At 35.7% G+C, this 13,136-nt stretch overlaps 1 protein-coding gene across 2 annotated transcripts in view; it reads left to right on the forward strand.

The window, feature by feature from the left end:
* The first annotated feature begins 251 nt into the window (after positions 1-251).
* ASH1L (ASH1 like histone lysine methyltransferase) overlaps positions 252-13,136 on the forward strand; it is a 179,339-nt gene continuing 166,454 nt past the window's right edge. For both annotated transcript variants that reach the window (XM_068963887.1, XM_068963888.1), the window contains exon 1: positions 252-671. In XM_068963887.1, the coding sequence (XP_068819988.1) occupies positions 252-671 (420 nt within the window). The remainder of the gene's footprint in view (positions 672-13,136) is intronic.

Here is a 13,136-nt window from a genome sequence, read left to right on the forward strand (position 1 = left end):
GAATTTAACCATTTTCAACTGCATTTTGATCCATTTTAACTGTAATTTTGGGTTCTTCCTGACGTTCTTATCCCCTCTCTATACCCATTTCTTATGTTAATCAATAATTGCCTCTGTTCTGATAAATTTTTGTTATGGTCTATCCTGCAGAGAAAGAGATGCTGGTTGCAAGTTTTGGAGAACCCTGTTTTTTATGGAACTCAATTCTATAAAATTTTCAAAAGATTCCTTGGCAATAACATACACTTGTGATGGACCCTAGAAATACTGCTATGTTAGGATTGGGTTCTGATTCCGAAGGATTTTCAAGAAAGAGTCCCTCTGCCATCAATACGGGCACACTGGTCAGCAAGAGAGAAGTAGAGCTAGAGAACAGCACAAAGGAAGAAGACGACCTTCGCAAGTGGAATCGGGAAAGAAACATTGAAGCAGGGAAAGATAATGGTTTGACTGATGCACAGCAACAGTTTTCAGTGAAAGAAACAAACTTTACAGAAGGAAATTTAAAATTGAAAATTGGCCTTCAGGCTAAGAGAACTAAAAAACCTCCAAAGAACTTGGAGAACTATGTATGTCGACCTGCCATAAAAACAACTATCAAGCACCCAAGGAAAGCACTTAAAAGTGGGAAGATGACAGATGAAAAGAATGAACACTGCCCTTCAAAACGGGTAAGTAGAAGTCCTGACAATATATGATCATTAACACTATTTGGACTAATGCTAATTTTTATCAAACCTATGTACATATTTCAGGAATTTTTATTTTAATCTTTATGTTATTTCTAAATAGTCTATTTTGGGAGCCTCAAGCAGATTTTGAGGCTTGTAAGAGAGGCGGGTGGTAGTATAACTATGCATGTATTTGAATTTGTAAAATTATGGCAAATATTTTAAATGGGGTATATCCAGATTGCTGCTCCTACATGGCCAAGTGGATGGAATATTGAATTTTTAGTTAGAAAACCTATAGTTGAATCTTGCCTTCATACTTACTAACAATATGATGATAGACAAATTGTTAATAACAGAGAAGAAACTGACACTCAAAGATGTTAAATGATTATACCACCTACCTTTCAGGAAGGTTCTATTCTTGCTGACCTCAAGAATTTTCTAAAGATGAATTCAAAAAGTTTTTTATCTGGACCTTTTTATTTGAAACAATGTTAGAGCTTGTTTTGCACAGCTGATTTTTAAAGGGCTTCAAGATGATTGTCTTTAGTAATCTTTCTGTAGTATTTTTAAAAACAGTGCTAATAATGAGGTTTTGTACTAAAAAGATTGCACCCACAATATGTACTTATTTTTAATGTTTAAGTAGTTCATATCCTACTTATATTGTTTGTAGCAGAATATAGTTTTTGGTTTCTGAGGAAAGCTATCTGTATACTCACAAAATTGTTGGTAATGAGTAGGTGCTTATTCTTCCAACAGTTACTTTAACGTAGGATGTTGACTATATTACTACCCTCTAAATTAGTTCTTCATAATTAATGGGAAGAGCATGAATTACAGAATCAGAAGCAAATTCAAATCCTGACTTAATTACTACACACAGGTTATTTGGTTTATCTTACTGAGCTGTGTTTTTCTCATTTATAACATGGAACTGTTTATGCCTACATTAAATGGATATATAAAGAATTAAATTTCGATAAACAAGACTTGGAAACAACCCAAGTGCCCATCAACAAACAGTTGACTTAAGAAGATGTGGTGTGTGTATATATGTGCATATATGTGTATATATGGAATATTAGCCATAAAAGAATGAAATATTGCCATTTGTAGCAACATGGATAGACTTAGAGAATATTATAATTAGTAAAGTAAGTCAGAGAAAGACAAATATTATATGACATTACTTACATGTGGAATCTAAAAATAATATAAATGAATCTTCGTAGAAAACAGAAACAGACCTATAGACAGAAAACACATTTATGGTTATCAAAGGGGAGAAAGGGATGGAAAGTCAAATTAGGAATATAATCAACAATTGTACGTGAAGTAGATATGCAGTATGGATTTACTGTATAGAGCAGGAAATTATGTTCAGTATGTTATGATAACCTATAATGGAATATAATCTGAAAAAGATGCTGAATCCCTTTGCTGTACATCTCAAATGAACACAATATTGTAAGTCAGCTTTACTTCAGTTTTAAAAAAATAATTAAATTTGTGTATAGTATTTAGTATGAGATAAATTCTTGTAAGTGTTCTCTTCTCCCTTTTTACAGCCTAAGATATGGCTTTATAACCTGGGATCTCTGGAAAGGTTTAGTTTTTTATGATTGCTCTCGGACTATGATAATCTGTGAAGAATTTTGTGTTCATTTTGATGCATTTTTACATAGCTCTTAGCAGCTTTACTAAGGGTTTCATCACTCCAAAAAGACTGAGCATCGGTGGCTCAGGAGAGAAACTAGACTGTTAGGAGGCATATTGGTAGTCTAAGAAAGTTGTGGAGCAGAAGTGGAGGGAGAGGGAGTTGTTTTATTTATTTTAAAGCAAGGCTTTGCCAAAACAACCAAAACATTTCCCCCCGATTCTTCAAAAGTAGTTGGGTTTTTGTTAGTGCTGATTTTAAAGCAAGATTAGGTCTTAGATTTCTAGTAAAAACATAGAAACGTACATTATATATTTTATTTCTTAATAGAAGTTTTCTTTCGGCAGTGTTCAGAGGGCAAAAATAATTGCCCTGTGAAAAAATATTTTGCTAGAATGATTGCTGTTTATGTAAGTTTTTGTTTGGCTGTGCTGGTTTTTCATTGCTGCACACGGGCTTCTCGTTGTGGTGGCTTCTCTTGTTGCAGAGCTAGGGCCCTAGGGCACACGGGCTTCAACAGCCAGTAGTGTGGCTCCTGGGCTTCTAGAGCACAGGCTCAGTAGCTATGGCACTTGGCCTTAGTTGCCCCATGACATCTAGGATCCTCCGGGAACAGGGATGGAACTCTTGATGGCCAGCATTGACAGGCAGATTCTTTACCGTTGACCACCAGAGAAGCCCAGTTCATATAACAGCAAAATATAATGGTTCAGTTCCTCAAGTGAAATTTTCCCTTTCTCAAATTATGTGACATATTGTTAAATTTACAGTAGTTGACTCATGGACCCTATTATTTAGAGCAGTCCAAATATGTCATTTATTTTTTAAAAAATTTTAATTCAAAATTTAGGAGTTGTCACATTAATAACTAAAGTTTGAAGTTTAGTTCATTCCTTTGAGAAGTATTAGGTACTTTTTGTATCTTTTAGTTAAAGTTGTAGAAGTTATAGATTTTCAGGGTCCTATTTTTTAAAATGTATTTTCCCCCAGTTTTATTGTGATAAGATTTGACATACAGCACAGTGTACAGTTTAATATGTATTTGGTTTATTTTTTATTACTTTTGAGATTTACCTTTCTATATTACATTTTGGCAAAATTAAAAAATTTTATAATGTTCAGTGTTGGCAAGAATATAGGGGAAACAAACACTCTCATGCACTGTTGGTGGAGAGTGGTATTGATACTGTACTTTTTAAGAGCAGTTTGCTTATATCTGTGACAATTTAAAATGGACAATTTCTTGATTCCACAGTATTACTTCTAAGAAACTATCTTATAGAATACTTGCAAGATATTTACTTTATATCTTATATATATATATACTTATATATATTAGTATACATATATACTTATAGAATACTTGTAAGAATACTTGTAAAATATTTATTAGAAGTATAGATTCCTGATACCTTCTTATTGGTTCTGACTCAATATGTCTGGGTATTTTTAAAAATATCTTTATTGAGGTATAATTCATGTATCATACCATCCACCCATTTAAACTGTACAGTTTGTGGTTTTTTTATTGATACATAACATTATTAATTTTTAAAAGTTATAAAATACGTTAATATAGAATTTGCCATTTTGATCATTTTTAAGTGTAAATTCGGTGTCACTAATTCCATTCACAGTGTTGTGCAACCATCCTCACTATCTGTTTCCAAAACCATCTCATCATACCAAATAGAAACTCTGTAACCAGTAAATAATAAATCTGTATTGTTACAGAGCCCCCTCCTCCAATCTCTGGTGATTTATAATCTACTTCTGCCTCTATGAAATTGTCTATTCTGGGTGCCTCGTATAAATGGAATCATGCAGTATTTGTCCTTTTGTCTCTGGCTTATTTCACTGGCATAATGTCTTCAAGTTCATCCGTTTGTAGCATGTACGAGAACTTCATTTTTGTGGTTGAATAATATTCCATGTACATTTACGCCACATTTTGTTTCAAATTCGTCATCTGTGGATACTTGGTTTGCTTCCACGTTTTGGCTATGGGAAAACATGCTGCAGTGAACACTGGTGTACAACATCTGTTTGAATTCCTGTGTTCCATTTCTTTGGGTACTCTACTTAGGAGCAGAATTGTTGGATCCTGTGATTCTTTGAGGAACTGCCAAACTGTTTTCCATAGCAACTATACCATTTCATAGTCCAATCAGCAGCACATGGAGGTTTCAGTTAGGTTTCAGTTACTCCAAATCCTCATCAGTACTTGTTATTTTCTGTGTGTGTGTGTTCGTGTGTATGTATGTGTATTTTAAATAATAGCCACTCTAAAGAATATGAAGCTGTGTCTCGCTGTATCTCACTGTGGTTTTCCTTCCCTTTTCCCTGATGACTAATAATGTTGAACATCCTTTCCTGAGCTTATTTGATTTGTATATCTTCTTTGGAGAAATGTCTGTTTAAATCTTTTGAGTATGTTTGAATTGTGGATTTGTTTTGTTGTTGCTGAGTTTTCAGGGTTCTAGATATATTCTGTATATGACTTGCTAATATTTTTTTCCTGTGCTGTGAGTTGTCTTTTTCACTATCTTGATAGTGTCATCTGATGCACAACCGTTTTCACTTCTGATGAACTCTAATTCGTCTATTTTTTCTGCTATTGCCTGTGCTTTGGTGTCATAGCCAAGATATCTCTTCCAAATCTAGCATCATAAGGATTTTCCCCTATGTTGTCTTCTAAAAGGTTTACAGTCCTATCTCATACATTTCAGTCTTTGAGAGATTTTCAGGTACACCTCTCACCCTGAACTTGCTCTCAACTGATTACTATAGCAAGGAATACTTTGGACACAGAAAACTGCTACAAACTTAATGTCTAAGAGTATGGATACTGGACTAGCAGCTTTGATCAGTATTACACTCCTGTGATTCACTTTAAAAGACAAGAAAGGAAACAAACATTGTTACCATCAATATACTTCTCTCCCTTCTTTTTAGACAATCATGTGATAACCCCATATGACAACTAAGCAGAACAACATTTCTTAATCAAAATGAAGAAAACTATTCTGTATAATGAAGTTATCTTACTTGGAAAAAAAAAAACAAGTTGTTTGGAACCAAAATTGGTGCAAAGAAATTTCTAGGCGTTTCTAACTCCAACATCAGAGCCTTTGATAGCTCCCCTATAGCTCAGATGGTAAAGAATCTGCCTGCAATACAGGAGACCTGGGTTCGATCCCTGGGTCAGGAAGATCCTCTGGAGAAGGGACTGGCAATCCACTCCAGTATTCTTGACTGGAGAACCCCACGGATAGAGGAGCCTGGCGGGCTACAGTTCGTGGGGTCACAAAGAGTTGGACACGACTAAGCAACTAACCCAGCACAAATATATATATGTATACAAGCAAATACATGTAATCCCACCCTCCCCACTTAAAAATATAAATGGTACCATACTGTACACACTTTTCTTCATCATTCATTTTTCCACTTATATAGCATGTTAGTATATTCTGGAGGATTTTCCTATACAAAAACTAAGAGAGCTTCTTTAGCCTTTTGAAATATGGTTAATAAGTGTTTTTTTCCAGTTTGTCATTTGTCTTTAGATTTTGCTTATTGTTTATTTTGCCATGCAGAAATCTTTAGTTTTTTTTAAAAAAAATTTAATTAATTAATCTTTCCTTTTATGGCTTTGAGAATTTGACATGTCGCTAAAAAGGCCTTCACTTCAAGTTTATTAAAGTTCTTATATATTTTCATGTTTCATATTTCATTATTATTAATTTTGGCCATGGCACAGAGCTTGCAGGACCTTCGTTTCCCAACCAGGGATCAGACCAGGATCCATAGCAGTGAATGCTTAAGTTGTAACCACTGAACCATTGGGCAGTTCCCTAATGTTTCATTTTAAATATATAAATATTTGATCCATTTGAAGTTTACTATGATATATGAGTTGTGGATTGAACTATATTTTTTTCCAAATAGCTGCAAGTTGTCCTAATACTTTAAGAATATTTTTAGTCCTCAGAATTGAAACACTACCTTTATTGTACACTGAATTTCTGTGTGTACTTGGGTCTGGTCTGATTTCGCACTTTGTGTCATTCATTGTTCTCTATTTGCCAGCATGGTAGTTTTAGTTATTATGTTTTATATCTGGTAGGGCTAATCCTTCCTCATTATTCATGTTTTAGAGTGTTCCTAAATTAGTGTTCCTAATATGCATTATTGCATATTAGTTTATAAACTTTATGTGATTTTAATAAAAACAGATTTTTTTCTAGAACTTGTTCAGTTGATTGCAAAGTTCATATTTCGTTCTTTTTTTTTTTTTTTTTTAATCTGTGGTTAAACTTGGAACCTATTTGGTAGATGAGTAGCTCAGCTGGTAAAGAATCAGCCTGCAGTGCAGGAGACCCTGGTTCAATTCCTGGGTTGGGAAGATCCCCTGGAGAAGGGAAAAACTGCCCACTCCAGTATTCCAGCCTGGAGAATTCCATGGACTATATTGTCCATGGAGTCACAAAGAGTCGGACACAACTGAGCAACTTCCACTTCACTTCACTTCTTTGAGAAACTCTGAATTGGCTTTGCCAAGATTTAGAGTGTTCAGATGGGCTCCTGAGACCCTCTCCCCAGCAAAAGGCCGCCTGCGTGCTGTGGGTGGAGAGCTGGAGGGTGTACGCTAGACCTTGGACTGGCAAATAGACGCCTGGCGGGGGTGGTCAGTGTGCCAGAGTTTCCTCCCCAACAACAACTGAATTTTTAAAATATCTGAAAACTGAGGGGACTTCCCTGGTGGCTCAGACAGTAAAGAATCCGCCTGCAATGCAGGAAACCTGGGTTCGATCCCTGAGTCGGGAAGATCCCTTGGAGAAAGAAATGGCAACCCACTCCAGTACTCTTGCCTGGAGAATCCCTCGGACAGAGGAGCCTGGTGGACAGAGTCGCCGAGCAACACACACTCTCTCTCTCACACACACTCACACACACTCACACTGTAACACCTTTTCGTCAAGCAACACACACACACACACACACTCTAACACTTTTTTTTTTTTGGACCTTTGAAGATTTTTCTTACCTCCTAAGAGGCCACAGTGCAACAACCATGGTATCTTATTGCTGGAATGAATTATTTTGTTGTAGTAAACGGATATTTATGGTGTTTAGCCTGCCATATGGCTAGAGTGGAAATCACCTGATTGTTTTATAAGAAATACATTATTAAATGTATAATAGATCTTCCTATCTCATTTTTGTTTGTAGTGGAAAGAAATGTTTTCTTTTGAATTTCATATAAAAGTTTGGGTCTGGCTGTCTTGTTACTTTATGTAGTGTCTGTGTCATTTCATAAGTTGTCAGAATGGTATAGTCATTCTTCTGTTGCAGTATTTTAGAAAGTGAAAGTAGAGGTGGAAGTCATAATATTTACTTGTATTTATCACACACTAACTTAAAAGGAAAAGAGGCAATGGTACTTTCCTTTTTAGTATTTAAACAGAATTCCAGCTTTGGAATTGTGCAGCATAGCTAGTTATATGTGATCTTAGTTTACTTAGGGTACTAAATTGAAACATGCTCTTTTGTAACAAATGAAAAATAACTAAAATGCTTATTTCCTGTAGCAAGTGATTAAAACTGAAACTTGTGTGAGAGAAAAGGGATTGGGGGATATTTCATACCACTGTATACTGATTTTATGTGTGTGTGTGCACACGTGCACTCAGTCATGTCTGATTCTTTGTGACCTGATCAACTGTAGCCCACCATGCTCCTTTGTCCATGGGATTTTCCTGTTACCAGTACTGGAGTGGGTTGCCATTTCCTCCTCCAGGGGATCTTCAGAGCCAGGGATTGAACCCGAGTCTCCTGCATTGTAGGTGAATTCTTTACTGCTGAGCCACTGGGGAAGCCCCCATTATAAATTAGGTCAAATAAGATTGAGATTTGGTGTTAAGTTTTTGTTATTGAATAGTTTATTTGATGTCATTTTACCATAGTTGAGTGAATTGAATGAGCAAAGTGAATTACAAACAACATTTACAGCTGTAATTATAATTTCCCTGCCAAAAGATACTTTTTTGCTTGGAAAAGAAATGACTATGTTGACTTAATAGATTATTTAAGAAACAGTACATTGTAGATGTAATTTTGAATTTCACTGATGTAATTTTTATGGAGACACATTAAAACCCTCATTGCATCCAGGTATTCTAATTAGGGCCTGTTGGCCTAAGATTTTTATTAAATTATATAACTGATTGATGTCGTTTCTTTAGTAAGAAAATATGCAGATAATAATGACAGTTATCTCTATTCTTGCTCTGTTCTTGGTTAATTTGCCTAGTAGTCTTAAAATTGTTTCACACAGATTCCAATTGTTTATGTGTTTGGCTGTTCCAGGTCTTAGTTGCAGCACACAGGATCATTAGTTGGGGCATGCAGGATCTTTAGTTGCAGCATGTGAACTCTTAATGGTGCATATAGGATCTAGTTGCCTGACCAGGGTCCCCTGTGTGGGGAGCAGGGAGTCTTAGCCACTGGACCTCCAGAGAAATCCAGGAGTTTCTTTAAATTATGCCATCTATTAGATTAGCTTGGTTTTGGATAAAATGTATATATTTTTAATTGATATACAATTCTAACATCATAAAATTTCCTCTTTTAAAGTGTGTAGTTCAGTGGTTTTTAGTATATCTCCTCATATATTAGCTACATACAAAGGTGTGCAACCATCACCACTAATTTCAGAATATTTTCATTACCTTAAATATATGTTTTAATTTGGCTATTACATTTTAGAAAACTGATCACAGGGCTAATGTTTTTACTTTCTACTTCGCAAAAGAGGGTCAAATTTTGTATCTCTTAATTTTGAGCATAATCTCTAATGTGGGCTTGTAGCAATGTTTTATTTATTTCTCTATAAAATATTTGATTGCCTGTCCTGTGCAGTAAATGAGTAATTGTGATATAGAATGATAACTTACAACAAAGCTAGCAGAGGTGATGAAATTCCAGCTGAGATATTGAAATCCTTTTAAAAGATGATGCTATTAAAAAGTGCTGCACTCAATATGTCAGCAAATTTGGAAAACTTAGCAGTGGCCACAGGACTGGAAAAGATCAGTTTTCATTCCAATTCCAAAGAAGAGCAACACCAAAGAATGTTCAGACTACTGTACAGTTACATTCATATCACATGCTAGTAAGGTTATGCTCAAAATCCTTGAAGCTAGGCTTCGGCAGTATGTGATTCAAGAACTTCCAGATGTACAAGCTGGGTTTAAAAAAGGCACAGGAATCAGAGATCAAATTGCCAACATTCACTGGATCATGGAGAAAGCGAAGGAACTCCAGAAACACATCTACTTCTGTTTTATTGACTACACTAAAGCCTTTGACTGTGGATCACAACAAACTGTGGAAAATTCTTAAAGAGATGAGAGTATCAGACCACCTTACCTGTCTCCTGAGAAACCTGTATGTGGGGCAAGAAACAGAGTTAGAATCTTACATAGAACAACTCTTTGGTTCGAAATTGGGAAAGGAGTATGACAAGGCTGTGTATGGCACTCTGCTTACTTTTGTATAGAGTACATCATGCCAAATGCTGGGCTGGGTGAATCATAAGCTAGAATCACAGTTGTTGGGAGAATTATCAACAACCTCAGATATGCAGATGATACCACTCTAATGGCAGAAACTGAAAGGAAAAAAGAGCCTCTTGATGAAGGTGAAAGAGGAGAGTGAAAAAACTGGCTTAAAACTCAGCATTAAAAAAACTAAAATCATGGAATCCGGTCCCATCACTTCATGGCAAAAAGATGGGGAAAAAGTGGAAACCATGACAGATTTTATTTTCTTGGGTTCCAGAATCACTGTTGACAGTGACTACAGTCATGAAATTAAAATACGCTTGCTCCTTGGAAGGAAAGTGATGACAAACTTGGACAGTGTATTGAAAACAAAGACATCACTTTGCCATCAAAGGTCCAAATACTGTAGTTTTTCCGGTAGTCATGTATGGATGTGAAAGTTGGACCACAGAGAAGGCTGAGTGCCAGAGAATAGATACTTTTGATCTGTGGTGTTGGAGAAAACTCTTGAGAGTCCCTTGGACTGCAAGGAGATCAAACCAGTCAATTCTACAGGAAATCAGTCCTGAATATTCATTGGAAAGACTGATGCTGAAGCTTCAGTGCTTTGGCCACCTGATGCGAAAAGCCAACTCACTGGAAAAGACCCTGATGTTGGGAGAGATTGAGGGCAAGAGAAAGGGGCAGTAGAAGGTAAGATGGTTAGATAGTATCACTGACTTACTGGACATGAAGTTGAGCAAACTCCTGTGGAGAGTGAAGTATGAGGAAGCCTGGTATACGGCAGTCCATGGAGTCACAAAGTGTCAGGCATAACTTAGTGACTTATCAACAACAAATGATAACTTCCATAATAGAAATATATATGAAGTGTTTATAGGACTGTTTGGAGAAGGTAGTGAGCAGGAGAGTATGCATGGAAAGGTTTACAGTGGAACTTATATTTAAAATTAGATGTTGACATTTTTGTTAGCATTTGCTAGACAAATTCTGATTTGAGGACAAAGTAAATAGTAAAGGGCAAAGGTGACTTTAGCATGTTTCCTAGATGTTTGTGAATTGTGCTGTCAAACAGTTTGACAGCACTTTAGTGTAGGTGGGCACTAAGAAAATAATAAAGAATGGAGGACAAGTGGGGAACTTAACAACTCTTTGTATTGTACTCTAAAATTAAAATTGCTTTCTTGAAAAGTTTTTCTATTTGAAAAATTTAGGATTCCTTGTAGTAAGAACCCTATCATTTGTAACTATGATATTAAATCTTACCAAGGTCATAGTACCTGAATTTTATTTTCTAAATCTGTTAATAGCTGACTGCTTTGGTCTTCATGCATACTTAGTCGCTTTAGTCGTGTCCAACTTTTTGTGACCCTGTGGACTGTAGCCCACCAGGTTCCTTTGTCCATGGAATTCTCCAGGCAAGAATACTGGGGTGGGTTGCCATGCCCTTCAGGGCATCTTCCTGATCCAGGGATCAAACCTGTGTCTCATGTCTTCTGCATTGGAAGGCGAGTTCTTTACCATTAGCACTTGGTCTCATGCAGGAGAAATACTGGGGCAGGTTTATAGAATTTATTGAGAACACAGAACTACAACAGCAGATGGCATTAGAGATCAGGTTTAAGGATGAGTTGCAAGGATTTAACTGTTAAGGGGGGAAGGGAAATTAGGTGAATTGGGGATTCAGAGTATAGCTGGCAAAGTTCAATATGACCCTTGGGTGTTGCTGGTCTGTTTAAAGGTTTATCTGTAGTTTTCTTTAAAACCAACTATTTAAAAAATCTAGAAATTAAGAATTCTCTCCCAAGAAGATAAGGAAATTTTTGTTGTATGTCTAATAACTCCTTCTCTCCCAACTAAAAAAAAAGGTAGAAAAATATGAAGGTGGCATACAGGATCTATTTAATAGCCTTAGCTTCTTTATTTTAACTAAGTATCACTTTGCACCAAGTACCTAATATTAGATGTTAAGAGTGGTATATCTGACTGGGTAAAGATTTACCTGGGAAAAGGGGCAGTAGTTTGTATATTAACTGTGGCTTCCTTGGATATAAATATGAGTCTTTCTTCAAACTGGATTTATGGTGTTCCTAAGGCTTTGGTTTCTCCAAAATCTATTTTCTAAAGAGGGAATACATACTAGCAAAAGAAGATAATGTCTCAAAGATGTCAGAAATAAGTAGTGTTAAAGTGAAATAGTAATGAGAGCCCACACTCTTTAAACAGAATAGGTTCCGAACTATTCAATTCGATCTTTTTTTCCTCTTTATTCTTTAACAGTCAAGTTCTGGTCTACTATGTGTATTTTACCTTCATTTTTGGAAAACATTTCAAAGTTGATGTGCAAGTCAAGAACTTGTAATAAAGTTCCACTCCTCTATTAGGAAGTTGGAGTTTAGGAGGTGTCCAAAAGCATTTTGACAAAAATTCACAGATGGTAAATATATACATTAGGATATTTTAACTGTTTTTAGCCAAGCTACATAGAATTACTAACATCTGAGTAGGTATGTGAAAGTAAAAAGACAATCCCAGAGTTCAGTAGTAACTTTCACAGTAAAAACGAAGAAGATAGGCCTGAACCCCACCTTTTCATTTTTTGGCTTAATTGCTAAGTATGATTATCCTGTAGTTCCTTGTCTAGTCCTTGATTGCATGGGTAGGGAGCTACAGAAGACTGCTGAAGAAATCACAGATTCTGAAAATTAAGAGCCAAAGGCAGGGGAGCTTGGTAACTTTTCTTTTTAAACTGTTTGTTAATTATGACTGTTAGGAATTCTCAGAGAAGTGGAAAATCTCCTAGGCATTCTTGGTGACATGTTTTTCTTCTCTTTCAGCCTTGAAGTAAATTGTCTAAGATAAAGATGAGAAATTAGAAAAGTAAGTTTAAGATTACTAAGTTCCTAAATAAAAAGAAAAAAAGTTTCAGTATACAATAGAGAGAAGAGGTAGGATGATGGAGTGGAAAGACTCAGCACAAATGTCACCCAACTCTTTGAAATGTTACCTGAACCTTCCCAGGCAGAGTTAATTACTCTAACTTCTGTGCTTCCATTGCATATATTTCTCTGTTTTTAACATAAATCACATTATATTGTAATTATTAATTTGTCTTTTACTAGTGAATGCTCTTTAATTGTCAAGGTGACCTTTTTAGTTTTTGCATTTCATGATCAACACAGAACATGCTTTAAAAACAGTTCAATAAAATTATAGACTGTGGGTTTATCCAAA

Source organism: Capricornis sumatraensis, chromosome 2 (assembly GCF_032405125.1).
Source record: "Capricornis sumatraensis isolate serow.1 chromosome 2, serow.2, whole genome shotgun sequence".
Lineage (NCBI taxonomy): Eukaryota > Metazoa > Chordata > Mammalia > Artiodactyla > Bovidae > Capricornis > Capricornis sumatraensis.